Here is a 27,925-nt window from a genome sequence, read left to right as displayed (position 1 = left end):
ATTGTGTCACAACCTGAATTGATCCTATAAATATAAGATTTCGAATCTCGCTAGATTCAGCCACGCTGATGCGTCGTAGACGGCGAAACAGGGGATAATTATATTTAAAAAAATAATATATACATACCGCTCCCCATGTGTGGGTACAAAGTTGGTTAAAGGGAAAAATATTCCCAACTCGCATTTAGGAAAAAATGCACTTTCGTAAATAATTGAATTAATTCAAGACGTATCGCAAAAACAAATAACACACATATACATATATATATATATATATATATATATATATATATACATGCATACATACATACATACATATATATATATATATATATATATATACATACATATATATATATATATATTAAAATAAATTTATCCACTGACACGTGTTTCATCATCTACGCCTCATCAGAGTGGCTAAATCTAGCAAGATTCCCAATCGGGAATCCATGGTAAGAGACCCAAACTCCTAACACTAGACCACATCGCACGGCTGTTGGGATATATCGCGATTTACGTAGATGTTAATGATTTTATTTTTGTTTTTGCGATACGTATTGAATGAATTCAATTATTTTTACGAAAATGCATTTTTACCTAAATGCCAGTTTCGAATAATTTAATTTATTATATATATATATATATGTGTGTGTTTGTGTGTGTGTATGTGTGTGTAATTGAGTTAATTTCAAAATTGAACTACCTGAAAAGTTTGATTTCTCTTAGTTAAACTGATGACACGATCATGAAATTCTTTGAAGAGAAACAGTTACGATTAACAGAAACACACACATAAGCACATGGACGTTTATGAATAAAACTTTATTTGATTTATTGATTACTCATTAAAACATCTCAATTCTACTCGCAAGCATATGGGATATTATGTTCAATACCTGTATAATTAATTTCAGATAACAAATGGAACCGATTTATCATATCAACGATATACAGAGCACAAAACTGAGGCTTCATTTTTTTTTCATAACTCATATTTACAGGAAACTGGCTAATATACCCGTCATACTACGGGTTCAAAAATAATTGTTTTATTTTATTTTTATTTATATTTTGTTCCTGAATAAAGACGATTTTACTTGAAGTATCGTGTATGCATCCGAAAAAGGCCGTAGAAAGATTCGGTTAATTTTTTAGAAATAGTAGAATGCTTCAAACCGCCATAAAATTAGGACAAGCGTGCAAGATACCTTATTCCACCAATGCCAAGTTTTCGATTAAGTAATAATGAATATCAATATTCTGATGGCGGGATAATGGAGGAATTAGGCGCTCGGCGTAATTCGGTCAAGTATTTACTTTCGGCGTTTATTCGGGTTGTCCTTTTCTTGTACACACTTTTCATATTCATCGCCTTTATTCCACTCACAACTTTCGTTATGAAATACCTTGTAATCATATTCCCAGTGACACTTCATTTCGTCCGTGTAGCTGCCAAAAGAGTTCTGCAAAATGAGTTCAAGCATTATATCAGTATTATTAATATGTTTCAGAATTGGTATAGCCATAAAAGGGGGATAAGTCTAAATAAAGAAAGTAAGAGTTATCGCCATTTTCAAAAAGACTAGAGAGTTCGAGAGAAAGAAGAAGCAACATTCAATTCGCCTGTGAATAATTTTATGTTTCTGCCACGAATAAATTGTGTTCCGATTACAGTGCGTTTGTTTACTTGTTCTTTTTTATCCAATGATCCTGACTTCACATATTTTCGAACACAACAACGCAATAAGAGTAAATACCAAATCTCAAAAACAAAGAAAACGACATTGTGATAATAAAAAGTAACGTCGAGGAATTATTTCGACACCAAAGGGAAAACAAAATCTTTTGCATACTTTTTTTTAGTCCTGAACACACGGAAAAAAAGACACTGCATTCACAACAAGAAAAACATTTTTGTTCGAACAAACTAAAAAACATAACCTGTAGAAACAAAAAGAATAAATCGGAATTATTCATGTTACGGATCAAAATTTATTAGAAAAAATATTGCGTAACCCGAAGAAAAAAATTTAAAAGCTCGAAACAATTTAATTGAAAGTTTGACGACACAATTTCAGCAAAAAAAAAAATGATGTTTTTCATTTAATTCGTATTTAAAACAAACTTTTATTGCTGGGTATTAACTGTGAAAGAATACGTTCTAACACGAGTCCACGTCTATGCGATACACATTTAAATTACGTTAACTACTCCGCAAGCTGGGTATAGCAGCATATAAAAGATATTTAAATTTCAACTTTCGGAATAAAAAAAAAACAGGAGATTATACCTTTGATAAATCTTTAGCACAATTATTAAACAGTTTTGGGGATTCAGTATTTAATATCTGTTACAATTGTTTGAAATTAAAACAGAATCTTACAGAGGTTTTTTTTTAAAATACCCACATGTAAACATTTTCACGTGGTGGGTCCGAGGACGGATTTTGTGGTAAAAATAACCGCTACAGTTCCATGGTAAATACTTGATCACCGAAAAGAAAACAAGACACAGAAAAAAATCACGGCATTCCCAGAAAGCCGCATTACACTCTATTTTTGCCACTTTCAACGTAAATTTTGAAGCTCAGAGAACACATATATTTGTTGTAATAAACAACAAGTCAGTTCTATTGTTATATGCAAGATACTTTCTAGGGGGAGGCACATAACATATATTGAAACACAATAAAAAAAAGTAGTTTAAGAGAAAATACTTATTGAACAAAGAAACAATGAAAATTGAAAATTTTACAAAAGCAAGGGTGTAAAAGAAGGTAAAGCAGTTTTTTTGTAAAATAGTTGAAAGGTCGCCCGACTTAGCGTTTTTGCTCAGAGTTTATTTAATGGGTGAAGTCATGGCGCTATTAGCGTTTATGAAATATAATGTGGATTTAATGCTTCTAGAATTTCCAAAATAGAATTTCCTGACTTTAGAAACCTTCTTGATCCATACACAATGAGAACACTTTTTTCAGATTGATGCAAAGACGCTTGAAAAGAACATTTTTATTTTCTAATTTTAATGTATTGTATTTTAATAATAATAGTTTTATATTGCTATATATTACATAATATATGTAATATTATATAATATATTTTATTTTATGACATCTTATAATATTATTGTTAGAATATAATTCATATATATTTATATTTTATACTTATACTAACCATACCCGGCTACGCGTTGGTGTGGCTCAGTTTGTGTAAATGGACCCCCTCTCCATCAAAAAATACAAAATTCATTTTTAAGAAAGAATTACTGTTTCAAACTGTTTTTTTTTTCATTAAAGAAACTATTTGTCAGCTATGTAATAAAAAATATTTTATTTTATTTGTTGACTGTTATCCTCGTCTCTTATTTTCGTTGTTTCAGGACAATCTGTGAATGCGTAAGTAAATTCGAATGAAAAGTAGATATATGAATTTATTTTGCTTTTATGATAGAAATTTATTGTTGCAAGCCGCATGGTAAAACGAACATACAGACAAGCAAGAGAAAATATAATCGGAGTGAGAAAAGAACGAGTGAGAGGGTGAAGTAAAAAAAGGAGAGAGAGTCGGGGGTGAATATACACAGAAAAAGGGAGAGAGATAGAGAGAGCGAAAGGAAAAGAGGAGATAGAAAATTGTTCTAGATAATGTTTACGCAGTGAAATGTTTTTATTTCAGCAGTAAAATAAAGGATAAAAGCGATCAAGAGAGAGAGAGAAAAAAAAGAGAGAGAGGCATCAAAAACTAGTTTAAATAACGTTGACGTCGTAGAATTTTTTTTTTATTTCAGCAGGAAAAGAAATCTAAAATGTCCAAGGATAAGATTGTTTCACTGATGAACCAAGATAAACGATCATTCAGCTTATGCACAAACTCAAACCCCACAACGTAACATGAAGTAAATAACCGCACTAACTATTTTGTCAAGCGACTTGATCAATAAAATCAATATTGAACGATAAAAAAATCTAATACAATTCGATTACATTAAACAATTAATAACATAAATATATTAATTAAAGTATATTTTTAATATGATGTATAATTTGAAACAATGTACAAGAGGTGTGCAATAAGTAATGCCCCTGACCGCCTTCCAGTTACTGATCTTGCTGAAATTTTGCATTGCAATGATTTATATCTCTACGGGTTATGTGGCAAATTACAGCTCTGAACTAATTGTGGTGTCTGTTTTACAGGTGTTTGACCTGAGTCAGGTGTGAAATGGAGCCTGTTTAATGTCGAGCAGTGATTCGGTTTTTGCATTTGAAAGGACGCGCACCACAGGAAACATTTGATGAAATGAAAGACATGGTGATAATGCTTCATCATATGACCTTGTAAAGCGATGGCATCGTGAATTCAAACATGGCCGGAAGTCTATGGAAACAGCTCCCAGACCCGGTCGCCCCCCCCTTATGCCATTGATGAGGCATCTCTCCGTCAAGTTGAAGCTGCCATTTTGGAAGATCGGCACATTACAATTTGCCAAATAGCCAAAGATGTCAAAATGAGTACAGGGTCTTTGGAAACTATCATTTATGACCATTTGCCTATGCATAAGGTGTCTGCCAGATCCCAGGTTTCTCATACCATTCCAGAAGCGAGAACGCGTCGAGTGCTCGAGGATGAATTTGGAGATGTGCCAAGAAGATGAGTCAACGTTTTTCAAAAGACTGATTACACAGGATGAAACCTTGGTCCATCACTATGATCCAGAGACCAAAGCCCAGTCAATGCAGTGGAAGCACTTGGACTCACCACCTCCAAAGAAGGCAAGGGTGCAACCGTCCGCTGGCAAGGTCATGCTCACAGTCTTCTGGGACCAGAACGGAGTAGTGATGACAGATTTCCTGGCAAAGGGTACCACAATTACAGGGGCCTATTATGCTTCACTTCTGAGGAAATTAAGGGAAGCTATCAAAATCAAGAGGCGGAGCAAGATCAGTACCCTCCTCCTGCAGGATAACGCTCAGGTCCACGACTCGCATGTCGCAAGATCAGAAACACGGGCATGTGGTTATGAAATCCTCCCCATCCTTCCTACTCTCCTGACCTTGCACCCTCTGACTTTCACCTCTTCCCAGTCATGAAGTTGTTTTTGAAAGGAAAGCGTTTCCCAGATGATGCAGCCTAGATTTCTGAAATCACATCTTGGTTGGAGGACCAACCTTGGGTGTTCTAAAAAACGGTATCCACAGCTGCATCAAACGATGTGAGAAATACATAACTCTGCGTGGTTGCTATGTAGAGAAAGATTAATAACTGTGTTAAGTTGCATTGGTCTACTGCTATGGGAAGTGGGTCAGGGGCATTACTTATTGCACGCCCCTCGTGCCTTTGGACATAGTAATCACATTGTGAACAAATGAACAAACAAATATAAATCTATGAAAATAGATATATACTTACCGTACATAGACAATTAATATTAAAGTAATGTTTCAAAGCTTTTCTGATAAAATCCAACTTTTCAGTGACCATTACATTTCCATTACATGGTTCTGTATAGAGTTTTCCCATTTTATTTTCAGCTGAAAAAGTATTTACACATTTGCTCATCATTTAAGAAGACACTTCCAAACTATCTGTAAATCGTTTTTGTGTTCAAACGAACATTTAAATAGAATAGTTAGACCTTTACTTACAATTGCATATTTTGTTCAATTCATATGTACGATTTGAGGTTGATTCCTCGAACAGTTAGCTTGTCTCTATTTATCCATCAAGAAGATACTCCGATAGATATTGCATCGTGAAATATATTTCTTACCAAAGATATGGATCTATTTTCATTAGCTATAACTTTTTTTCCTGGATGGATATGCAAATACTAAAAACAGTAAATATATCTCGCGGATATGACCAAATAAAACAACAACAATCGAACGATCGTGTTATAAAGTCGGAACCCGCCAGTAAGTAACGATAAGAGTGTGGATTTGATAATGGTCTCATTAGCGCAGGTCAGTATATGAACGGAAAATACAAATATACTAAAAGACATGTGGCTTGTTTTGAAGCGGATGATATATGTTCTAGCTTGGTTGTGAAAAATAAAATTTCAATGTAAACAATATTTTACAAAATCAGTTAAATCTCTGCAGGACTAAATAACTGTTTGATTAGTTTTAGATGTTTATTTAATTAAACTGAAGAGGGATTTTTATTATTTGAGTAATAAAGTCAGTTCCTAGACTTTTTTCGCATATTTGTATTATCTTATCCCTTTCACTATCCGATTAGCAATAAGATCGATATCTCTCTCTCTGCTCATTTGATAGATTTCTACGATAATTAATTTTGGTTAACACTTCCTCTTCAAATCTTTGAAAAAAATTGTTAGCATAACGTTTTTCCAAGTCCTATGACTCATTTATCTCTTTATTGCTTAGTTTCTTTTAACAAGATTATTTGTAAGAACACTAGTTAATCCATCACTTCTTTTAGTCCAAGAGCCTCTCTTGCCTCCGTAACTACTTCCCTATATTTGTTTGAATTAGTAGTACTTTGATCTCGATCTTTCTTTATTATTCGGGACTTGTATCCCTTTTCTATATGACTTCGAACTCGTACGCACTACCCTCTATCAGTAACGCCAGGGATGTTGACAATTACTACGAAACTGGTTCAATCCATTGAAATAATAACAACTTGTGTTCAATCCATTGTTACGCATAATGTGTTCTTTCAACATTAATAATTCCGAATATGATTCGCATGAAAACTGTTCTTTTCATTGTAACAACAATTATTTGCTTTTGGAAATTTTACCGAAAATATAGTATTGCTTTCCAGTTTCAAATACTTCATCTTTGTGCATTTTCAGAATTGCCAATTCATTAACAGTTAGATTCAAACTATGACCAAAATTCTGAAAAAAAGAAAAAAAGACACCTTTGTTTAGGAGACAAAAATATATATCGACGGTGTGACTGCAACATAGTACATAAATCATACAAAATTTTAAACCACAAATAAAACATATTTTTCTGTTATCATTTTCGTAATTCTTTTGATGTGTCACTAATTTAAATATAACAATTACTTAGATTTAATTTGGTTTTAAGTGAAATTACTTTTTCATTAACTTTAGGTCCTGGATATGACCTTAAACTATATCCGATGATGAGGTATAAGCTTGCGGGCTTTGGGGTGTGTGGAGATACCCTTTAAGTGCCATTGCTCCCAGGTTTACTCTGACACGGAGTGATAGTACCTGCTCGGGTCCCAACTATGGGTTAAATAGAAACTGACTGTAGAAAAAATCAGATATATTCTATTAAAAACTTTTTCTTCAAAATCACTGGATTCGACATTAAATGGCTTGGAAAGCGTTGATATGCCGTAAAAAACAAACAACCAGCAATCATTAACTTTAAATATTTCTACATATTAATCAACAAATAAAGAGAAATTAAAATTCCATATAATATTTTATAGAATGTCTTCAGTTTATTGTCATTTCCATATGTATTTACTTTGGTCAGTTTGCTATGATTATTAATATTATTTTCGAGGACAATTATTTATTATTAAAATTGTTCACACGTATCACAAATAGCTGTTTTCTTTTTCGTCGTCTAGTCACAGGTCTGCAATGTTTTAGTTAAAAATAACATTTTATTATACACGTTTATTCTTAGTTTCACAATATCATTTTCTGTTTGTCATACGTCACTCAGTCTTATTGTAAAGTGTGCAATATATGTATGTAGTTGCTTAAAGTAGAAATTCGATGTCCGCTTTCACGAAAAGACTGAATATATAAAATAAATATATAAAATAAATATATAAAATAAATATATAAAATAAATATGTACAATAAATATGTAAAATAAATATATAAAATAAATATATAAAATAATATATAAAATAATATATAAAATAAATATGTACAATAAATATGTACAATAAATATGTAAAATAAATATATAAAATAAATATATAAAATAAATATATAAAATAATATATAAAATAAATATGTACAATAAATATGTAAAATAAATATGTAAAATAAATATATAAAATAATATATAAAATAAATATGTACAATAAATATGTAAAATAAATATATAAAATAATATATAAAATAAATATGTACAATAAATATGTAAAATAAATACGTAAAATGAATATATAAAATAATATATAAAATAAATATGTAAAATAAATATATAAAATAAATATATAAAATAAATATATATAATAAATATGTACAATAAATATGTAAAATAAATATATAAAATAAATATATAAAATAATATATAAAATAATATATAAAATAAATATGTACAATAAATATGTACAATAAATATGTAAAATAAATATATAAAATGATATATAAAATAAATATGTACAATAAATATGTACAATAAATATGTAAAATAAATATATAAAATAAATATATAAAATAATATATAAAATAATATATAAAATAAATATGTACAATAAATATGTAAAATAAATATATAAAATAATATATAAACTAAATATGTACAATAAATATGTAAAATAAATATGTAAAATAAATATATAAAATGATATATAAAATAAATATGTACAATAAATATGTACAATATATATGTAAAATAAATATATAAAATAAATATATAAAATAATATATAAAATAATATATAAAATAAATATGTACAATAAATATGTAAAATAAATATGTAAAATAAATATATAAAATAATATATAAAATAAATATGTACAATAAATATGTAAAATAAATATATAAAATAATATATAAAATAAATATGTACAATAAATATGTAAAATAAATATGTAAAATAAATATATAAAATAATATATAAAATAAATATGTAAAATAAATATGTAAAATAAATATGTAAAATAAATATATAAAATAATATATAAAATAAATATGTAAAATAAATATGTAAAATAAATATGTAAAATAAATATATAAAATAATATATAAAATAAATATGTAAAATAAATATATAAAATAAATATATAAAATAAATATGTACAATAAATATGTAAAATAAATATATAAAATAAATATATAAAATAATATATAAAATAATATATAAAATAAATATGTACAATAAATATGTACAATAAATATGTAAAATAAATATATAAAATGATATATAAAATAAATATGTACAATAAATATGTAAAATAAATATATAAAATAAATATATAAAATAAATATATAAAATAAATATGTACAATAAATATGTACAATAAATATGTAAAATAAATATATAAAATAAATATATAAAATAAATATATAAAATAAATATATAAAATAGATATATAAAATAGATATATAAAATAAATATGTAAAATAAAGTACAAAATTTTGATTTTTACAAGTAATTTAATTTTTTCTCAGAAGCTGTGTTCTCACTATACACATAAACAATTCTACAGAATATAGTATAGTAAGAATTACAAAACAATAAACATTGGTATTATTTCGCATAATTATTCTAATGTTCTAATGTTGTAAGTTATTTTGATAATGTTTAGACTGATGGAACGTCCGCACCTCGTCAGATGCGTATGGATTAAATAAAATGTATTATTCTAAAAATCGCTACTAGTTTCCAATATCGAGAAAAGCTTTTTTTTTCTACTTCAGCAAGATTCACCTAAAAATAAATGTTACACTGGCCGAAACAAGATAAGAACAGCAGTTAGAATATTAAAAATTAGCAATCCTTATTTTAAAATATTCTGATAATGAAATTCAGAATATTTTATATATATATATATATATATATATATATATATATGTGTGTGTGTGTGTGTGTGTGTGTGTGTGTGTGTGTGTCGTAAAATACAGTTTAGCTGCATCCATGCAGTGTCTTCAGTAACGCACTTTCAGTGATTTCGAGGTGCGCATATTGGCTCAAAGAGCAACCTCGAGCTGAGTCCAGGCGCGCCAGTTTGCCTCCTTAAATACTTTCAACGCGTGTCAACATTACAAAAATATGGAATATTTATTCACATGAAGAGTCAAATACACAAGTAAAAGTTGACACAAAGAAAAGTGGGAATAGAAAAAATCTGAACATCTAAAACTCTAGCTTACAATATAACCTATTAAGTCTGGCTGTCCTTTACTGATATGCCGTTATGATAACTTATTCGTAATATGATACAAAACCGACACGTCACGTATGTAGTGAAGCTTCAGTTTAAAACAATTTTATATACTCAGAAACGACTAATTGTGAGCATACTTAAGGAAGATGATCAAGATGTTGATTTACAGTACATTTCAATTTCTGCATATCAGTTCAGTCAGGGAATTAGGAAAGGGATTCCAAGGTCTAGCTGTTCGGGGAAAGAAGATATTAGGGTAGAAAACCTTCTGGCATTTAGATACCTCAACAGTGAAGAACGGAGGTATGTTGCTAGGCGATGTTATCAGTGATACGTACGTCGAGAGGAGCACAAATGAAATAAGTTCATCCGAGCATATTCCATTAAAATATTTGTAAAGCTGGCACAGAGATGCCACATTGCGACGATCGGACAGGAGTTGGATATTTGTATACACATTTGAACCTATAAGATCGGAGATCGGCTTTTGGACCCTATATAAGAGAGATTGTTAGAGAGGGAGAGAGGGAGAAAGAGAGAAAGAGAGAGAGAGAGAAAGAGAGAGACTAGTTGCAGATGCACCAGCTCAGGTGGGGCAATAATCTCCATGCATGATAATTAGAGATGTCCCTTGTTTATTTTCATTATTGCCATTATTAAGGAAATATAGGTGATTTGATATGCATAACTTAAAGATACACGTCCCCTCAAGGCAAATATAAGCTTTAAGGGTTTCTGTTTTCTAATGTCGGTACGAGTATTTATATTGAGGTGAGGAGCGAGGTACATACTTAAATTGTGCTTGCGATAGATTTGGCTGTGAGTGTGAAAATTATAGTATTATGGGGTAAAAGGAAAGACAATTTCAACTCCCGTCTTAAACGATAGAAGCATAACTATTTTTATTCGCAAAAAATCCCGAGGATATTACGGTTATTGTCCAATCTTTATCTTCTTTACTCGACGGTTTTGACTCTTTTTTTTCTATGTACATATACCGTATTTTCACGATCTACCCTTTCACTTCAATTCTTATCACAATACAACATTCACTCTTTGAGCTCATCTACTTAAAATATCCAGAAGAGTTTTAATTTAATTTTTACTTAAAAAAATAATTTTAATTAAATTTTACTTTTAATTTAATTTAGAGTTAATTTTGCTAGTAATATCTCATAGCATGTCAACTCGATTGGATTCCTCATACACATGAGACAAAACACGAGTTGTTATACAGATTGATATTTATTTTTTACACCATATTTTAGACCTTCCTTTAATTGTTCAAATCTCTTTAATTTTTACTAGCGGAAATTCCACAGCGAACTGTGTCATATGTCATACATTGATGTTGGCATTCTGTGGATGATTAGCGTAAATGGAAACGGAAATGGAAAGCATGTGGACCGATCTTATCCCAGCTGTGCTATTAAAAAAGTGCTAAGCCGAAGTAGCTCCAGTTCTCTCCAAACTCTACAATAAATGCCTTAAGGAATCTTGCATTCTGGGCTGTTGGAAAACTGCTTCTGTGGTACCAGTATTCAAGAATTCTGGCGAAAGACTGACCCATTAAATTATCGCCCCATTAGCCTCCTCCCACTTTTTGCCAAAATATTTGAGACCTTAATTAACCATGCTCTAGTCCAGCACCTTACAGATACTAAACTTCTGACTGACCAACAATATGGATTTAGACAAGCCCGTTCCACAGCAGACATCCTAACTGTCATCTCTGAACATATATACCATTCAATGGACAAAGCGGAGGAGGGCAGAGACGTAGCTCTAGGTATATCTAAGGCTTTTGCCAGGGTATGACATGAGGGTCTCCTCAGGAAAATTAGATCATACGGTATCACTGGTAGAATACTTAACATAATTAAATCCTTCTTAGATAAGAGAAAAATCCAGGTTGTCCTCGACGGTTGTACAATATGATATAAATGCGGGAGTGCCCCAGGGGTCTATCCTTGGACCTCTACTGTTCCTGATATTCATAAATGACCTCCCCGACAAAATTGCATCTAAGATGGGTATATATGCTGATGACACCACACTCTATAACAGGCACGACAGGAAAACAAATGAACACATATCTAAAGAAATGGCAGAAACACTAGAGGATGACCTCCAATCTGTAGTGGAATGGGGACAAAAATGGATGGTCACGTTCAATGCCGGCAATACTAAACTAGTTCCATTCAATAATTACAAGAAACCTCTCTACTACCTATAGCACTGGCCAACGACTCTTTATCTGAGAGTACATCTTTCAAACTCCTAGGTATAATGTTCACAGGAGACATGAGTTGGAACAATTACATTGAAAACATTGCCAGGGCCGCTGCAAGGAAGGTGGGCTCTCTCTACCGTGCTAGAAAACTACTAACACCCGAAAGTATCATGTACCTCTATAAGGCAACCATTCGCTCATGTATGGAGTATTGCTGTCATATTTGGGATGGTGCATCGCTTACTAGTCTCTCGCTCCTTGACAAGGTTCAAAAGAGAGTCGCAAATCTGATAGGCCCTGAACTGACCTCTAAGCTTCAACCTCTGTCCCATCGACGAAACGTTTCATCCCTCTGCCTGTTCTACAAGTATTTTAGTGGGGAATGCTCTAACGAACTACAAGCACTTGTGTCCCCACGAAGTTAACACCCTCGACAGACCCGACAGGCTGCAAAATCCCACCCCCACACTGTAGAGATCACTAGATGTAAAAGATCTTTCTACTTCAGTTGTTTCTTCCCCAGAACGGCTAGACTTTGGAATTCAATTCCAGGTCACTGCTTCCCCAACTGTACTGACGTGCAGAAGTCCAAGTGCAACGTGAACCGACATCTTGCTGCCTAAATCCCTACATAGTACGCCAGTAGTTGTTGCCCCTGATAGTAGCCCCCTACACCAAAGTGGCAATATGCCTTATTTGGGGTGAAAATGTAAAAAAAAAATGTTAAAACTGCAAGAGTATTTATGAAAGTTCGCAGCGACCCACGGCGCGGCCTAACCGTAAAATTCGCTGGATATGATATTTTAATTTATGCAGATTTAATATATAATATTAGATAGTCAAATTTCCTCGATTCTTATATATTATAAAGTTGTTATTTTAAAACTTTAAAAATACACCCCTAAGCTATAATCGAAACCGAAACCAAAACTTATTAGGAATTATTGATAAAAAAATTTATTACAAGAAATAGAAGGACATATTTTAATCCTGTTAATCTAATCCATAATAGTGTTTACTTTTCAACCACATTAAATCTTGAGCCTCTGCACAGAGCATTATTTTTTTTTTTAATCACGCTTTTCATCTGATCTGTCTCCGGTTTCTTATCCATCATCTTAACCCACCTCCTTTGAACATATATGGCTGCTTTAAACTATATACATATATATAAATATATATATATATATATATATATATATATATATATATATATATATATGCGTAGGTTTATGTGGGCATGTATGTGTGTACTTATGTTTTGTGTATATACCTGAATATGTTGACATTTACATTTATTTGCACACACACAATTCTCTCCCTCCCTCTCTCTCTCTCTCTATATATATATATATATATATATATATATATATATATATATATATATATATATATATATTGTCAGTCAGGTCATGTCATATGTTACTGGTACCATGTAACCCAGTACTACCTGCCTCATGGTCGGGTCACCGGCGACTAAACTGGTTCCCCCATCAGACTTGTTTGGTGAGGAGGACGGCTAGTCTCCCTGAAGGATTTAAAACAAGACCTTTCAAAGGTCGAATGAGCCCCTTTTCGGGGCCAACGTCCAACTAGCATCATGTGTGTTTGTGTGTATGTATACTTATATATATATATATATATATATATATATTTGCGCCGGTACAAGGAAATTACCAGATTGGTGTCTGGGGGCGCGGTTATACCACTAAGAGAAGGAAACTCTTACATCAAACCTGAGGGCTGTTGTCTGCTTGTTCTGTGGCAATTGGTTTGTTAATCAGCAGTTTCAAAAAGTGTGGATGGTCCTACACGAGCTTTCACCACTTAAATCAAGTCATTTGTGTAGGTTTCTGACAGCTTATCGTAATTTCATTATGAAAACCTCATACTGTCCTGCAAGAAGTCCACTGGCGATGGAGTGAAAGCAACGGGGACAGGTTAAGGATATTACTGGAAATCCTCAGCCGGATCTCTGCACAGTGGCGGCTGATGGTAGATGGCCGTTCTAGCACAAACCTGTGAGCAATTGTGCTGTTCGTATCCTCCATCAGGGACAAAGCAGCCTTATTAAGGGATAGCGCTGCTTTCCCTGTGGCGGGGAGGGGGCGATAAAAGGAGCCCTAAAAATTGCTTGCTCACAACTTAACTTGGCAGCCCGCTGCAGCTGTCTGGTTATCCAGTTGCGCAGTCAGAACAATAGAATACGACAAAAACCCTCAACAAAGAATCTCTCAATAGGGTGTTGGAATGTCCGTACCCTCCAGGATAATGATGCTGCACCCGAGCGCAAGACAGCCATTGTTTCTCTTGAGTTACAGAGGTATGATGTTTACATTGCTGTCTTATGTGAAACTCGCTTGCCTCGCAATTCTCAGCTTCGAGAGGAAAAGGGTGGATATGACTTCTTTTGGTCAGGAAAGGCAGAAAATGAACCCCGCCAATCAGGCGTTGGTTTTGCCATTAAGTCCAAGATGGCAAAGTCCTTATCGTCTTTCCCAAAGGCATATCTGATCGTGTGGCAACTCTTTCCCTAGAGTTAGAAGGAAACACCAGGGTGACGCTAGTTAGTTGTTACACCCCAACGTTAGCCCGTTCAGATCAAGAGAAGGATGACTTCTACGATACCCTCCGTGATGTCCTCTCCATAGTTCGACACCATGATAAACTCGTTCTTGCTGGCGATTTCAATGCTCGTGTTGGTAGTGACCATATGTCCTGGACCGGTGTACTTGGTAAGCATGGAATAGGCAAGGTAAATGCAAATAGTTTACGACTTCTTAAAATCTGTAGCGAGTTTGACCTCTGTATTACCAATACCATATTCCAACAACCTGTGCATTGTAAGACGACATGGATGCATCCTCGTTCAAAGGACTGGCATCTTATTGACTTCGTCATAACAAAGCGGAAGCACATGAGTGACTTCAAAATCATCGCTCTTTCCACACTTCTTGCTATCTTTCGGATCACGCCCTTCTCAGAAGTAAACTGTCGTTGCATGTGCGAGGGCACAGAGTTACAAGATCAACAGTCCCCAAACGCATTGATGTGCGGCCTCTTAAATCCAGGGAAAAGAGAACTGAGCTCTCCAATAAGCTTGATAAAAACCTTGAGGGTGTTGATGTAACTGATGATGTTGAATTTCTTGGAAAGCATTGCGAGAAGCAACTCAAGCTGTAGCAGTAGAAGTCCTTGGAATACCGAAAAGAAAACACCAGAATGGTTTGACGAAAGTGACGATGAAGTTAAAGCACTGATTAACCAAATGCACTCATCTCACAAATGTTGGATTGAGGACAAAAACTCAACAATGAAGCACACGGCCTACAAAAAGTGTAAAGGTGAGGTACAACGAGCTCTCCGAGCTATGAAAGAAGAATGGTGGTGCAATAAGGCAATTGCACTGCAGGGAGCTGCTGACAGCAAGAACACGAAAGCCTTCTATGATGGTATGAAAGAGGTATTTGGTCCTCAGAAAAGTGGTGCTTCCCCATTAAGCACAGCCGATGGAGAGGCATTGCTGACTGATAAATCAGATATTATAATCGTTTAAAGGAACACTTTGACACTGTCTGAAACACCTCATCTATTATTGACAGCGATGTCGTGTCCTCTATTCCTCAGAATCCATATATTCCAGAATTGTCATTGGAACCTGCTTATCAGGAGGTATGGGAATCCATCAAACAAATTGCTTCTGGCAAGTCCCCATCACCAAAGGATCCAATTCCGCCTGAAGTGTACAAGCATGGTGGGCATGTGCTGGTAAAAATAGCTCCATGCTCTCTTTGTAAGGATATGGAAAGCAGGCCGAGTTCCACAGGACTACAAAGATGCCTGCATCAAACATCTCTACAAAAACAAGGGAGTCAAGAATGTCTGTGACAACCATCGGGGGATATCTCTGCTTTCTATTGCAGGAAAGATTCTGGCTAGGCTCATTCTAAACCGAATCATAAATCGTCTCGTTGATAAGGTGTATCCAGAGTCCCAGTGTGGGTTTCGGTCGGGTCGCGGCACCATTTACATGATATTTTCCTTACGTCAGGTGGCAGAAAAGGTCCGTGAGAAAAATCAGGAATTGTATATGGTGTTTGTTGACCTGACGAAAGCTTTCGACACTGTGAATCGCGATGAAAACATGCTGAACGTGATCATTTCCTTTCACGAGAGGATGAAGGCCAATGTTGTCTCAGATGGTATGATGTCTGATCGATTTGATGTTACGAATGGGACCAAACAAGGATGTGTAATGGCGCCAGTCCTCTTTGCGCTCTTCTTTTCACTAATGCTGAAACATGCATTTGATGATTTGGACACTGGTGTCAAGTTTCAATTTCGGTCATCCGGTGGCTTATTTAACCATCAACAGTATAACTGGAAATGTTTTCTCAATCATTAAATCATTTCTCTCCGATAGGCTCATAAGAGTAGTGGCAGATTGACAAAAATCGGAGGCCTGCAATATAAATGCTGGAGTCCCTCAGGGGTCAATCCTGGGCCCAACTCTCTTCCTGATCTACATCAATGACCTCCCTAAACACATACTTAAATCATTCGTTGACATCTATGCTGATGACACGACCATCTACGGCAACACATCAAAGGCTGTAAATGACAAAGTTCTCTCTGATTCTCTCTCCTCTGATCTCGAGCGCGTGGTTCAGTGGAGGAAGATGTAGCTGGTTACCTTTAATGCATCCAAAACCAAACTCCTATCCTTACATCATCAACGCTCTGATCCCCATCTGGCATCAATTGTGATGGATGGCTCTCGTCTGGGTGAGGCCCCGTGTTATGACAAGCTTCTCGTTTTGACCTTTACTCCTGATCTGAAATGGAACACGTACATCAAGTCTGTTGCCAAGGTCGCTGGAAAGATGGTAGGATCCTTCTACCGCTCAAGAAGATATCTCACTACTGATGCAATTCTCTATCTATATAAAAGCCAAGTACGTCCAAGGATGGAACACTGTTGCCATATCTGGGCAGGAGCTGCTAAAAACAGCCTATCCTGCCTTGACAGAGTATAAAATAGACTTCGTGGCTTAGTGGGGGATGCCCTTTTCTCTACCCTGCGGCCTCTCTCCCACAGAAGAGACGTCGCGAGCCTATACTTGTTTTATCCTTATTTCCATGGCAGGTGCTCGTCTGAACTCTAATCTCTGGTCCCCCCTCGCCAATCTTTCACGAAAAACACCCGTCTAGCTGAATCCACTTTGAAAAATTTCCCCCACTCTATATCTGTGCCTAAATCAAAACGCGGATTCCATGAACAAAGCTTCTTTCTTAGAACTGCACGCCTGTGGAACTCTGTTCAGTCTGCCTGCTTCCCACCAGACTACAACTTGGATGTCTTCATGTCTAACGTAAACAAATTCCTAATGAACCGCCCCCTTAAGTAAACACTTCATCAAATATCCACACTACGGTAATGTACTTACAATAACTCTTATCCCTGAGTGGCTTGCGGGCCTTGATAAGTGGTGATCACTGTGTAAAAAAAAAGGTCAAGACTCTTCTTCGCACCGAAATTATTCGCGACTTGTTCTTCGCTGACGATGCCGCACTGGTAGCCACATCCTTTGAAGAAGCCCAGGTTCTTCTTGATCGATTTTCAGCCGCGTGCAAGGCCTTTGGCCTGACAATTAGCATAAGGAAGACTGAGGTAGTGCGTCAGCCACACCCTACTCCAAAACAAGTTGAAGGCGTAAATCAAAATCCACCAGAGTATAGATTTCCTGCGCGCAAGCTGAAAGTCGACGGTCATGATATCAATTATGTAAACCCCATTCCTTACCTTGGTAGCAAGGTGAACCAGGGCGGTTCTCTTGATGATGGAATTCTCAACAGGATTGCTAAGGCCACTTCTGCCTTTGGAAATCTTCGCCATCGCTTGTGGAACGAAAGGGGTATTCGACTAGACACAAAAATCCTTGTCTACCGTGCTGTTGTTCTTTCCATTCTTCTTTATGGATCTGAGTCATGGACCCCATACAGACATCACATTAATCAGCTGGACGTTTTCCACAAAAGCTGTCTACGCTCCATATGTGGTCTTAGTCTCCGTGACAAGGTATCAAATGCCGAATTATTCACAAAATGCAAAATATCTGGCATTGAATCATTCCTTATTCAATCGCAATTGCGGTGGGCAGGTCATGTATTGAGGATGCCCGATGACAGAATTCCAAAAATTGCGATGTACAGTCAATTTGAGAGTGGTAAAAAAATTGTCAGACGTCCTTGGCTTAGGTACAAGGACAAGTTGAAGAGTAACTTGTCTGCAATGAACATACCATACAGGAGTCTTGAAGATGAGGTGAATGACCGAAAAGGATGGAGATCAAGGTGTTTTGAAGGTCTCCAGAGGTTTCAATTTGAAAGCTTAAGGCAACTGAAAGAAAACAGAGTAAGAGCAAAACGACTAGCAGCCGCACCAATATCTGCAGCGTTGAATCCACATTCATGTTCTATTTGTGGCCTTGTTTGCAAGTCCCTTGCTGGACTAAAAAGTCATCAGAGGCAAAAGCATAAATGAGTTTTAGAAATATGGGTTGTCCGAACCTCATACGTCGAAATCGACGGGAGAGTCCATCCTATATATATATATATATTGTTTACAGAAAGTTTTGGATGGGAAAAGTGATTAGTATCGTCGGTTTCAACCCCGATAATTAGGACCGTTTCAGATACACATATCAAGCCCCCACTCAGCCAATACTCATCTACTAATGACTTTCTAAAAACTTTCTGTAATCAAAATATAAACACGCTCCTATTTTAGGATTTTCCTTATCTTTTTCCAAACTAATTATATATATATATATATATATATATATATACTAGCAGGGGTGCCCGGCGTTGCTCGGGTGTTTGGAGGTGTATGCGTTGCAAAAAAAGCAAAAAAACAAAAAAAAAGGTTAATTTTATAAAACTTTGACCCCTATTATGACCCCTTAAAATTTATTGTTTCGGGCTCAAATCACTTTATTAAGTTAGATCCAGGTTCAAGAAACCTATATCTAAAATTTCAAGTGTCTAGACCCAAAATTGTCGGAGGAGTTTGGTAGAGTTCTTAAAGGTCAGATCGTTGAAATTTGACCCCTTAACAGCCAAATTTCTGGCTGACACCCGGTATTTCAAATTTCGAGTCTATAGACTAAAAATTGACAGAGTTATTGCGTAGGGGAATGTACACAGACACACAGACACACAGACAGACAGACAGACAGACACGTTCACTTTTATAGATATAATATATATATATATATATATATATATATATATATATATATATAAAGGGGGTTAGAACAGTAGTCTAAAGAGCAGAGTGTATTTTGATGGGAATAGTAAAATTATTAATTTAATTAAAATACAAGAAAATAACAGTGCTCGTTGTAATGCAGATATATAATAAGCTCGATAGGCAAATATCCTAGAGCTACTTTAATATTTAGTAATGTGATTGATAATTTAAAATTCAAATTAGAATTAAAATTAAAAATAAAAATCTTTTTCATAAGAAGGAACACAACAAAGTCAATAATTTGTACGATCGTTTCGGAAACGATGTTTTTATTGTGATAGACATTAAGTCATGGGCAATAATTTTGACATATAGATTTTTTAAAACAAAGTCTCCTCATCAGCAAAAGTATTGGGTAGGTCTTTTTTTATATATAAAAGACATCACAAATAAACCTAGCATTGTTTAAGTAAGGCAGATTTATCTGGAAAAAAAATTAAAAAAAAGGAAAATTCTTACTTATTGATGTTGCATTGTTACCTGGGGCTTAATGGCACGGAGTGTTGTGTCGAGTAGAATTATTTGGGTTCCTGTCGTTCGCTCGGCTGGTTGAGCATCTACAACCTATTTTTTTTTATCTAAATCTTATAGGAATTTGTCAGTTCTTACTGGCTTATTTTATTCACGTAAATTTTAAGGTTTGGAAATGTTTTTATTTGCTGAATATTGTTAGATTTAACGCTAACATGTTAAAAGTTGTTAGTTGTAGGAAGTGATAATGGCAGAGTATCAGTACAGCCAGAAAAAGAAAGAGAACAGCAATAAGACCAATTCGTATTTTAGCATTCGTTCGATGTTTAATCTAGTATAACAAGCAAATGATGCAAAAATACTCACTTTGTAGATTTCCTTTAGTTCTGTAATGTATTCGTAGCCAACTGGAACATTTCTACTGCAAAGGATTTCTAATCTTAATACTGGAAAATAAGTAACAGAAAACAATCAGTCTGCCATCATGACCTCTCAATTAGATTGTCATTGTACTGCGTGATTTTCTTATTTTAATGTGAAAAATTAACGATTACGATACTGTTGATTTTGATGGTGATGATTATGTGATGAGGACCACAGTGATTATTTAATTAGCGATCATGTGACAGACAGTGTATTCATTTAAATGTATGCAGTTAACTTATCTTTTTGGTTTATAATTTAATGATTAGATTTAAGTCTTATTATTTAAAGGGTTTCCTCTACTACATATTGTTGCAGCTAATTATTTATATATTGGAACCCATTTGGGATGACTAATTTGTATATTTATTTATTTGCGGACTGTTATCCTCATCTCCATAGTTGTTGTTTCACAACGTTTCTGGCAACTATACCTCTTGCCTTCGTCATATGGTTAACCGCGACGGGATACGAATGTTGAGTCTCTTAATTGTATCTTCAGTAATTACAGCCTTCCATAGTTGTTGTCGTCTCACCAGGTTTTTGTCCAACTAATCCTATGGCCGGCTATAGCTATGGTTTGAAAGTGGATAGAGGCGTTTAATCTCTACTGATCTAAGCGAACATTGCCTGAACATGCGGTTTAAATATTATCCAAAGCCGGTCAGAGGATAAGTTGATCAAATCACGGCAAGACGATAAAAAATATAGGAGACATTAATTACTAATGATGCAGTTAAGAGACTCAACAGTCCTAACCTGTCACGGTTAACCACCTGACAATGGCCCGAGAAATAGTTATATATGTTTATTAGAAAAATATAATTATTATGTAATATTTTTATATGCATAGAGCTTCATAATAAAAATTATTGATATAACGGCTGTATATTAATACAGGCATTAGTTACATCAATTATTTTAATTATGAAGCTCTATGTTTATAAAATAAAACTACACAGCATATACAAGTATCTAACAAAAGTCTATATTCCAAATTCTTAGATCTACTTAATCATATTGTTTATATTTTTCAGCATGTAACAATGTTCAAGACTTGACAGTACATGTTACGTTGAACAAAAACAGACATATAATTATTATGTGATTTTTCTTACATTTTTCGCACTGACTTATAACCAGAATAAGAACTCATTAATTTAAATAGAAAATGAAAAGAATATTCTTATAGAGTGGTCAGTCATGAGCAGTAACTTATCTGTTTATCCAATTATCTGTTATCTGTGTACCTATCTATGTATCTGTATATCTAGATATCTATATATCGATCGATTCATCTATATAATTATCTATCTATCTAGTGATCAGTGGACAACGGAGATTGGACTCGTCATATTTTGACAGATTGTCAAAACATGTAAAACTGTTACCTGTTCACGTTTGCACCGGAAAGTATCCGAAAAAGTGACTGGAAGTGACGTGTCGCATGTGACGTGTTCCGGTCTGCACAAACATCAGTTTGTTGGATCGGAGTCGTCAAAGAGACGGGGTGGGTAAAATAAGGCTCCCCATAAGTGGGTGACAGTCTTAAAATAAAGAAGGGGAAACAATAAGCCAAAGGTCGTCATTCACTTCAGTTTTGCTATGACAAAATGGCTGGGGGTAAATAAAAAAAAATCGTTTTATTATAAGATACAATGTCATGTATACGCATCCAAACTAATCATGACACAAACAGTATACACATATATAGAACTCCTCACATACGCAAACACGTATACACAAACTTTAACTTGAACACACGATTACACGAATAGTAAATAGACATTTTTGTACCGCAACCTAACAATATGAGCATGTTTCGATGCATTCGAAACGTTGCAGTTGCGATAACAGCATACATTATTCAAAAGTTGACATTAAAAAAATTCTGCGCTACAAAACATGAACAATATATGAACATACATACATACATATATGATGAATATAATGGAAATAGTATTATAGTATTTTATTTCTTTCTTTCTTTTCTCTCTCTCTCTCTCTCTCTATATATATATATATATATATATATATATATATATATATATATATATATATGCATGTGTGTATGCAAACACCCAATATATATATATGTATGTGTGTATGTATAGATATATATTATTTATTATAGTAAAAACATAATTATGACAGACCCTTTAAAAACGCGTTTCTTATCGTTGAGCACATTCAGTTGAATTAAAGTCGGTCAATTTAGCTCTTATGCATAGATCATCGTATAACGATTAGATCACTGTCTGACTGACGTAAGGAACATTTACAATTAAAATGTTTAAATTCAACGTTATTTCACGCGGTTAATGGTAGCTGAATTGATACGGTCTTTGCTGATTGAGCCAGAGACGGCTCGTGTTGCCTAGTTCGAATCTGTCGACTGGTGTTAATCGGGACATCCTGATCTGAAGATTCCCGAAAGGATGAAACACTAGTGTCTGTGGATATTTAATTATTATAGTAAAAAAATAATTATATATATATATATATATATATATAGAGAGAGAGAGAGAGAGGGGGGAGGGAGATAGAAATATTCTTTATTAGATACTTACTTATATTTTACTAACGCGGGGGTGCGCTTAATTTTACCCCGTCGTAAATTACGCTTAAATATAATATTTAAATGTGTCCCGATTTCGTATATATTTCTTAAGAGGCGTGATTTCAAAAGAAAAAAAAAAGTGTTTGCATATCATCAGCTAGAATCGAAACCGAAAACAAAATTGAACATTCAAAGCTTGTGACGTTACCACTGTAGAAAGGAGATACGAATATCAGTGGATTAAAAATAAACTAAAATGGATGTATAAAATGTATAACGATTTCTTTTTCAATTTTGACTTCATTTTGACGCCTTAAAAACTATTTTAACCGGTTTAAGAGCCAACAAAAACCCCCGTAAAAAATACAATCATATGAGGTCCATAGCTCAGGTGTGTGACCTTTATTTGCGGATAGAGTTTGAAAATATGGAGGCAGACATAATGAGTTTTATAAATTAGACTTACCGATATCACTTTGACAGAAATATTGCTGTGGATGTTTACGTTTACAGGTTTCACTCATGGCTTCTACTAGGACCGCTTCAAGTATCACCAATCGCAAAATGATGGCAGTAAACATTGTGGTGTCACTATCTATCTTTTTCTTATTCACGGAAAAGCGGATTAATATTGTGTGGAATACGAAAATAGATATTTTCTTTGCTTCAGACACAATGAACAAAGCTCTGTTTCTACTTTGTAGAACGCGACGATTTGTTAGCTTTTTATATGCAACGTATTTGTGTATTGATCGGTAAACAAAAAAAAAACGCTCTCCGATAAGAGGTGGGGGTGAGGAACAAGCAGTCGTTTGTGGGAATTATGCAAAATATGAAGTAAGCATAGTCGATTTTTTTATTCCAACAATGTAGTTATGTTTATTAAATTAACAATCCTCATTTGACATTTATAATCCAATAAATTATTTATGTCGGATTCTATTATTTTCAATAAAATACAGATGGAACGATAAAAGTGTCGCCTGAAAGTAAACAGCATTACAGCCTTATTTTAATACATTTATTGAATAAATCAATTAAGGTAACTTGCTTATGTAGTAGAGCTGACATCTATTCAATGTAGACGGCTTTGGCTTAAATCACCGCCTCGATACGGTTCGGAATTAGAATCGCCGCCGAGAGCTCAGCGAATACTCGGTGGATGGCGAGAATTAAGCTGGCTTTGGTGTCGTGGGGGTCATGATGGTGATGTCTCCAAGCTATAACCAAACGAAGTAGTCAAACGTGTTCAGTTCGGGAGAGAAGAGGAAGTCAGTAGAAGAGTGCAAAGTCGTAGCTCTCCTTCCAAAGTTAAGCCTGAATGTCTTGTAGGCCGGCGCCGAGTCCTGCTGCTAGACATAAGGTCTGCCAGCAGCCAGTTGATTGCACCAGGAGATCAACACACTCTTCATAACATCCAGGCATTGGCTCTCAAGCTGACTTCAAAGATGTGAGGTGACATAATGTGGCTCTCATGTTAACCCACAACAAAGACCATTATCCAGGCAGGATCTAAATTTTCATAATCCTGGTATCGTCCACATTATGCGTGGCCATTCAGCGATGTATTTCGAGGATGTTCGCAATGGTCTTGTTGTAATAATTTAGAATGTAATGAGTACGATTTGTACAGCGGCGCATCTCCGACCTCGCTGCTTGAACATTGTGTCACTTTCCTACATGATATCTTAGGATTTGCACACAGCTCGCCATCTATTTGATTGTCTGCAACTAAAAGGGAAAATCGGGTTTCATCAAACATAAATGATATCGGTTTTTCTAGGAAGACAATTTTATTGTTCCACACTGTATTTCTGTTTGAAATCAGAATTAAATTAAACTAGAAAGAGCATGCTTCATCTGGTCAAATATTTGAAGATTATACCATGTAGAACGAAGAAAACGTTAATGCCTGGGAGCGCGATGTGTGAACATTCCGGCAATTATGTTTGCCAAAAAGATATACTATTCCCTTCCAAGAGCGCCAGAGACCGGATTTCTATAAAAAAAAGATGCGGAGTAGAAAAGTGATGATAGAGCCTGTTCTTAGGAAATAAAGTGAACACGGCTTCACATTTATAATGCTCTGACTGATCTGTGCGCTAATTACATGGGTGCGTAACTCAGTGCGTACCGAGTTCGAATCTAGTTCATTCAGCGAAAACAAACTTCACGTGGTCTCTCTCTAACCACCCGTTCGGAATTCGCTAATGCAGAATAACTCGAGTCGCGATTGGAAAGGAACAAATTGATTCTTACTTCTCGATGAATAAAGAAAGAAAAAATTAGGGAAATATTTATAGACTCTTCGCCTGTCGGCACGAACATTTCCTTTCGTAAAAGCAGAAACTGACTTAAAATTTCTCTCAGAATTCCGCGATATAAGGTGAAAAGACATTGTGGACTCCACAATTTTTTCCAGATGCATTCGTTATTAAAACATTCTTAAAAACCCCAATTAGTCGCAAAAGTGTCAGTTGTGTAGCGGGTACATGTTGAGACAACATATATCATTCAGAACAAATGATTTATATTCTGTTTATATCACGACTACGACTGTTACAATTCTTGAGGACTTCATATTATTATTACGGAGTTGTGGGGCATTTACGAAACAGTTGTTGCTAACACAGAGGATGATGGAGGAGGGGACAGACAATAAATAATTGGAGGGGAGTTATACAAAGTTCCTTAAGATGATGATAGACCTAACACATTTATCTTTCAGTTGGTGAAATGACGACACGAAGACAAACAGTTACAAAATATGCTGATTTCTTTATTCATCAGCCGATTGATTGATGACTCAGGAATTCAAGCTTGTAGGGCTACATGATCTACTCTTCTACTCCTTCGCCTAAGGGTATCAGCTCCACTAAGTTGCTGTCCGACTCTCGTCTCTAACTGACTTTATCACTCACTGTGATTATCTGATTGTCTCTAACTTCGAATCCTGACTCAATATATTGGGAATCTCCTTTCTTTATGACGTCAGAAGTGTGGTCAACCAGCGTGACTTCATCATGTTTGAATTTACCCATTCCCTTTGCACATGTATCTAATACCTCTGATAAACAAAAGAAATCCGTAAATTAATGTGTATCATTTTACCTATTTGTTACATAACATTTTTACTTTTGTATTGCCCATTCTTTTAACTGGCATATTTAATATCCAGTTATTTCTAAAGGAATGGGCAATCGCTCTATCTCTGACATAAATAATATTTACTTATTTGCACAAACAATGCTAATCGTTCTGCATTCCTAGGATTTCAATATCTATTATCTTTTAACACTTGCCCACCGAGTTCGATTCTAGCCTTTTCTAATATCATTTTCAAACTTATCTAGTTTGCTTTCTTACTTACTGGGGTCTGTCCCTTTTCGTAACATGTCTTGCTAATGTTAAAGGACACCGAGGTGGCCATACCAGGCACAATGTTTATCAAAGAGAAAGAAACTATACTGACTTTTAAAATGATGCAGGAAAATGTTGGTATTCCTATCATTATAAAATGCACTACATCTAATTTGTTCTCCTTATATTGCCACATTTCTTACGGTTGCCAAGAAACTAAAGAATTGATCCTATTAAGCATGGTGCTCCGCGTTTACGTACTTTCGCTGGCAGATTTCGAAATCTGGTGTGATTCTGCTTAAGTTAAGTTCATGACTTTGTGCGTGGCTTGTCTGAAGGCGCCTCCGTAGAGGTCCCTGGGGGTGGATAGACTTGCGATCGCAGAGACGCACTTCGTTTCATCTAGGTATTGCCAAATGCTGATCAGGGACTTCGGCGTCTTTTCTACACATCGGATGGGCGTTTTGTTGCTTTGGTAACGCAAACTGCCCGCGACGCTAGATGTTATTCATAGGGAGACAGATGGGGGCTGGTTTGGGCTGATAGTGCTGCAAAAGATTCTGTGTTCTAGGCAGTTGGGATTCATGCACTTAGCACCGCTTGAGAGATGGCCTCTTTTTTTAAAAAAATATTGTCATTTTTGCCGCGTCCCGAGTACGTAGTTTTATAAGAGATAGAAACACCATGGGAAATCTAGAGAGAAGGAGAGGTTTCAGACCAGACTGACTATCTTGATGTATGAATGATATCTTCCTGGAATACGATTTTTTAACTGTATGAGGCGAAAGACGAGAAGGCGAAAAAATAAGTTTCTTCTTACCTTAACACTTATTTGGATAGAATGCTAGTTAGAAGTATATACATCTACTTTATACCGACGCCTTACATTCCACCATGTCGGTCGAATGTTGCAAATATGCTTTAACTAGACGGGTACTGGAAGTCGCATATAATTTTGCTGGAGATACGAGATTTTGAAAAAGTCTACAACTACTTGTTCACCGGGCTATTCTGTCAAATATAATCAGCATATCGCGCTTGGTATTGCCAATACAAAGAAGCATTTAGAATAGTTACTAACCTTGCCAGTAGCTGAATGGAGCATACTGTAAGCACAGAACAAGCGAAGCAGGACCTATGATGCGAGACTAGTGAGCATAATGGGGTCATACACTTAGGAATAATCTTAGGAAAGTTTCCAATGAAGCCGTAAGATAATCGGTAGGATGTTTGGACATAACTTAATATCTGTATAAACGATAAGCGAGCCGCTTGAGTATCTGATTGATAATCCGGGGTATAAGACCATGAGATCTTGACTGCGTTGAAGCTTATCGTCTCTAACAAATCGGCGGGACATGAATGTGTTCTCTACGATTTGTATTTAGGTCTGTGCCACATACTTGTATCGATTCTGACTGGTTGTTAAATAATACTACTAAGACTAATATTCTTTTAATTTACTGCAAAATATATCTTAA

General features: G+C 34.9%; 1 protein-coding gene across 1 annotated transcript; it reads right to left on the bottom strand.

The window, feature by feature from the left end:
- Positions 1 to 806: 806 nt before the first annotated feature.
- LOC145292846 (metalloproteinase inhibitor 3-like) lies at positions 807 to 23,884 on the bottom strand. Its single transcript, XM_080138893.1, has 5 exons — positions 23,551 to 23,884; positions 20,468 to 20,547; positions 6,774 to 6,873; positions 5,412 to 5,533; positions 807 to 1,466 (listed from the first exon to the last, which is right to left on the bottom strand). Exons 1-5 carry the CDS (start codon positions 23,663 to 23,665, stop codon positions 1,317 to 1,319), a joined length of 567 nt encoding a protein of 188 aa, XP_079995019.1. The 5' UTR covers positions 23,666 to 23,884; the 3' UTR covers positions 807 to 1,316.
- Between the last annotated feature and the right edge of the window lie 4,041 nt (positions 23,885 to 27,925).

The sequence above is a fragment of the Euprymna scolopes genome, chromosome 14, assembly GCF_053919585.1.
Source record: "Euprymna scolopes isolate OS-2025 chromosome 14, ASM5391958v1, whole genome shotgun sequence".
NCBI lineage: Eukaryota > Metazoa > Mollusca > Cephalopoda > Sepiida > Sepiolidae > Euprymna > Euprymna scolopes.
Note: the sequence above shows the minus strand (reverse complement) of the source record. Positions and strands in the feature narration are given on the sequence as shown.

What these genes read in the sequence shown, in the direction of transcription:
- LOC145292846 (XM_080138893.1), bottom strand. Translation starts at nt 23,665, where the DNA reads ATGTTTACTGCCATCATTTTGCGATTGGTGATACTTGAAGCGGTCCTA. An exon ending in TTTCTGTCAAAGTGATATCG is followed by an intron (nt 20,548 to 23,550) that starts GTAAGTCTAATT and finishes CTTATTTTCCAG; the next exon opens with TATTAAGATTAGAAATCCTT. An exon ending in ATATTAATTGTCTATGTACG is followed by an intron (nt 1,467 to 5,411) that starts GTAAGTATATAT and finishes CTCATTTTGCAG; the next exon opens with AACTCTTTTGGCAGCTACAC.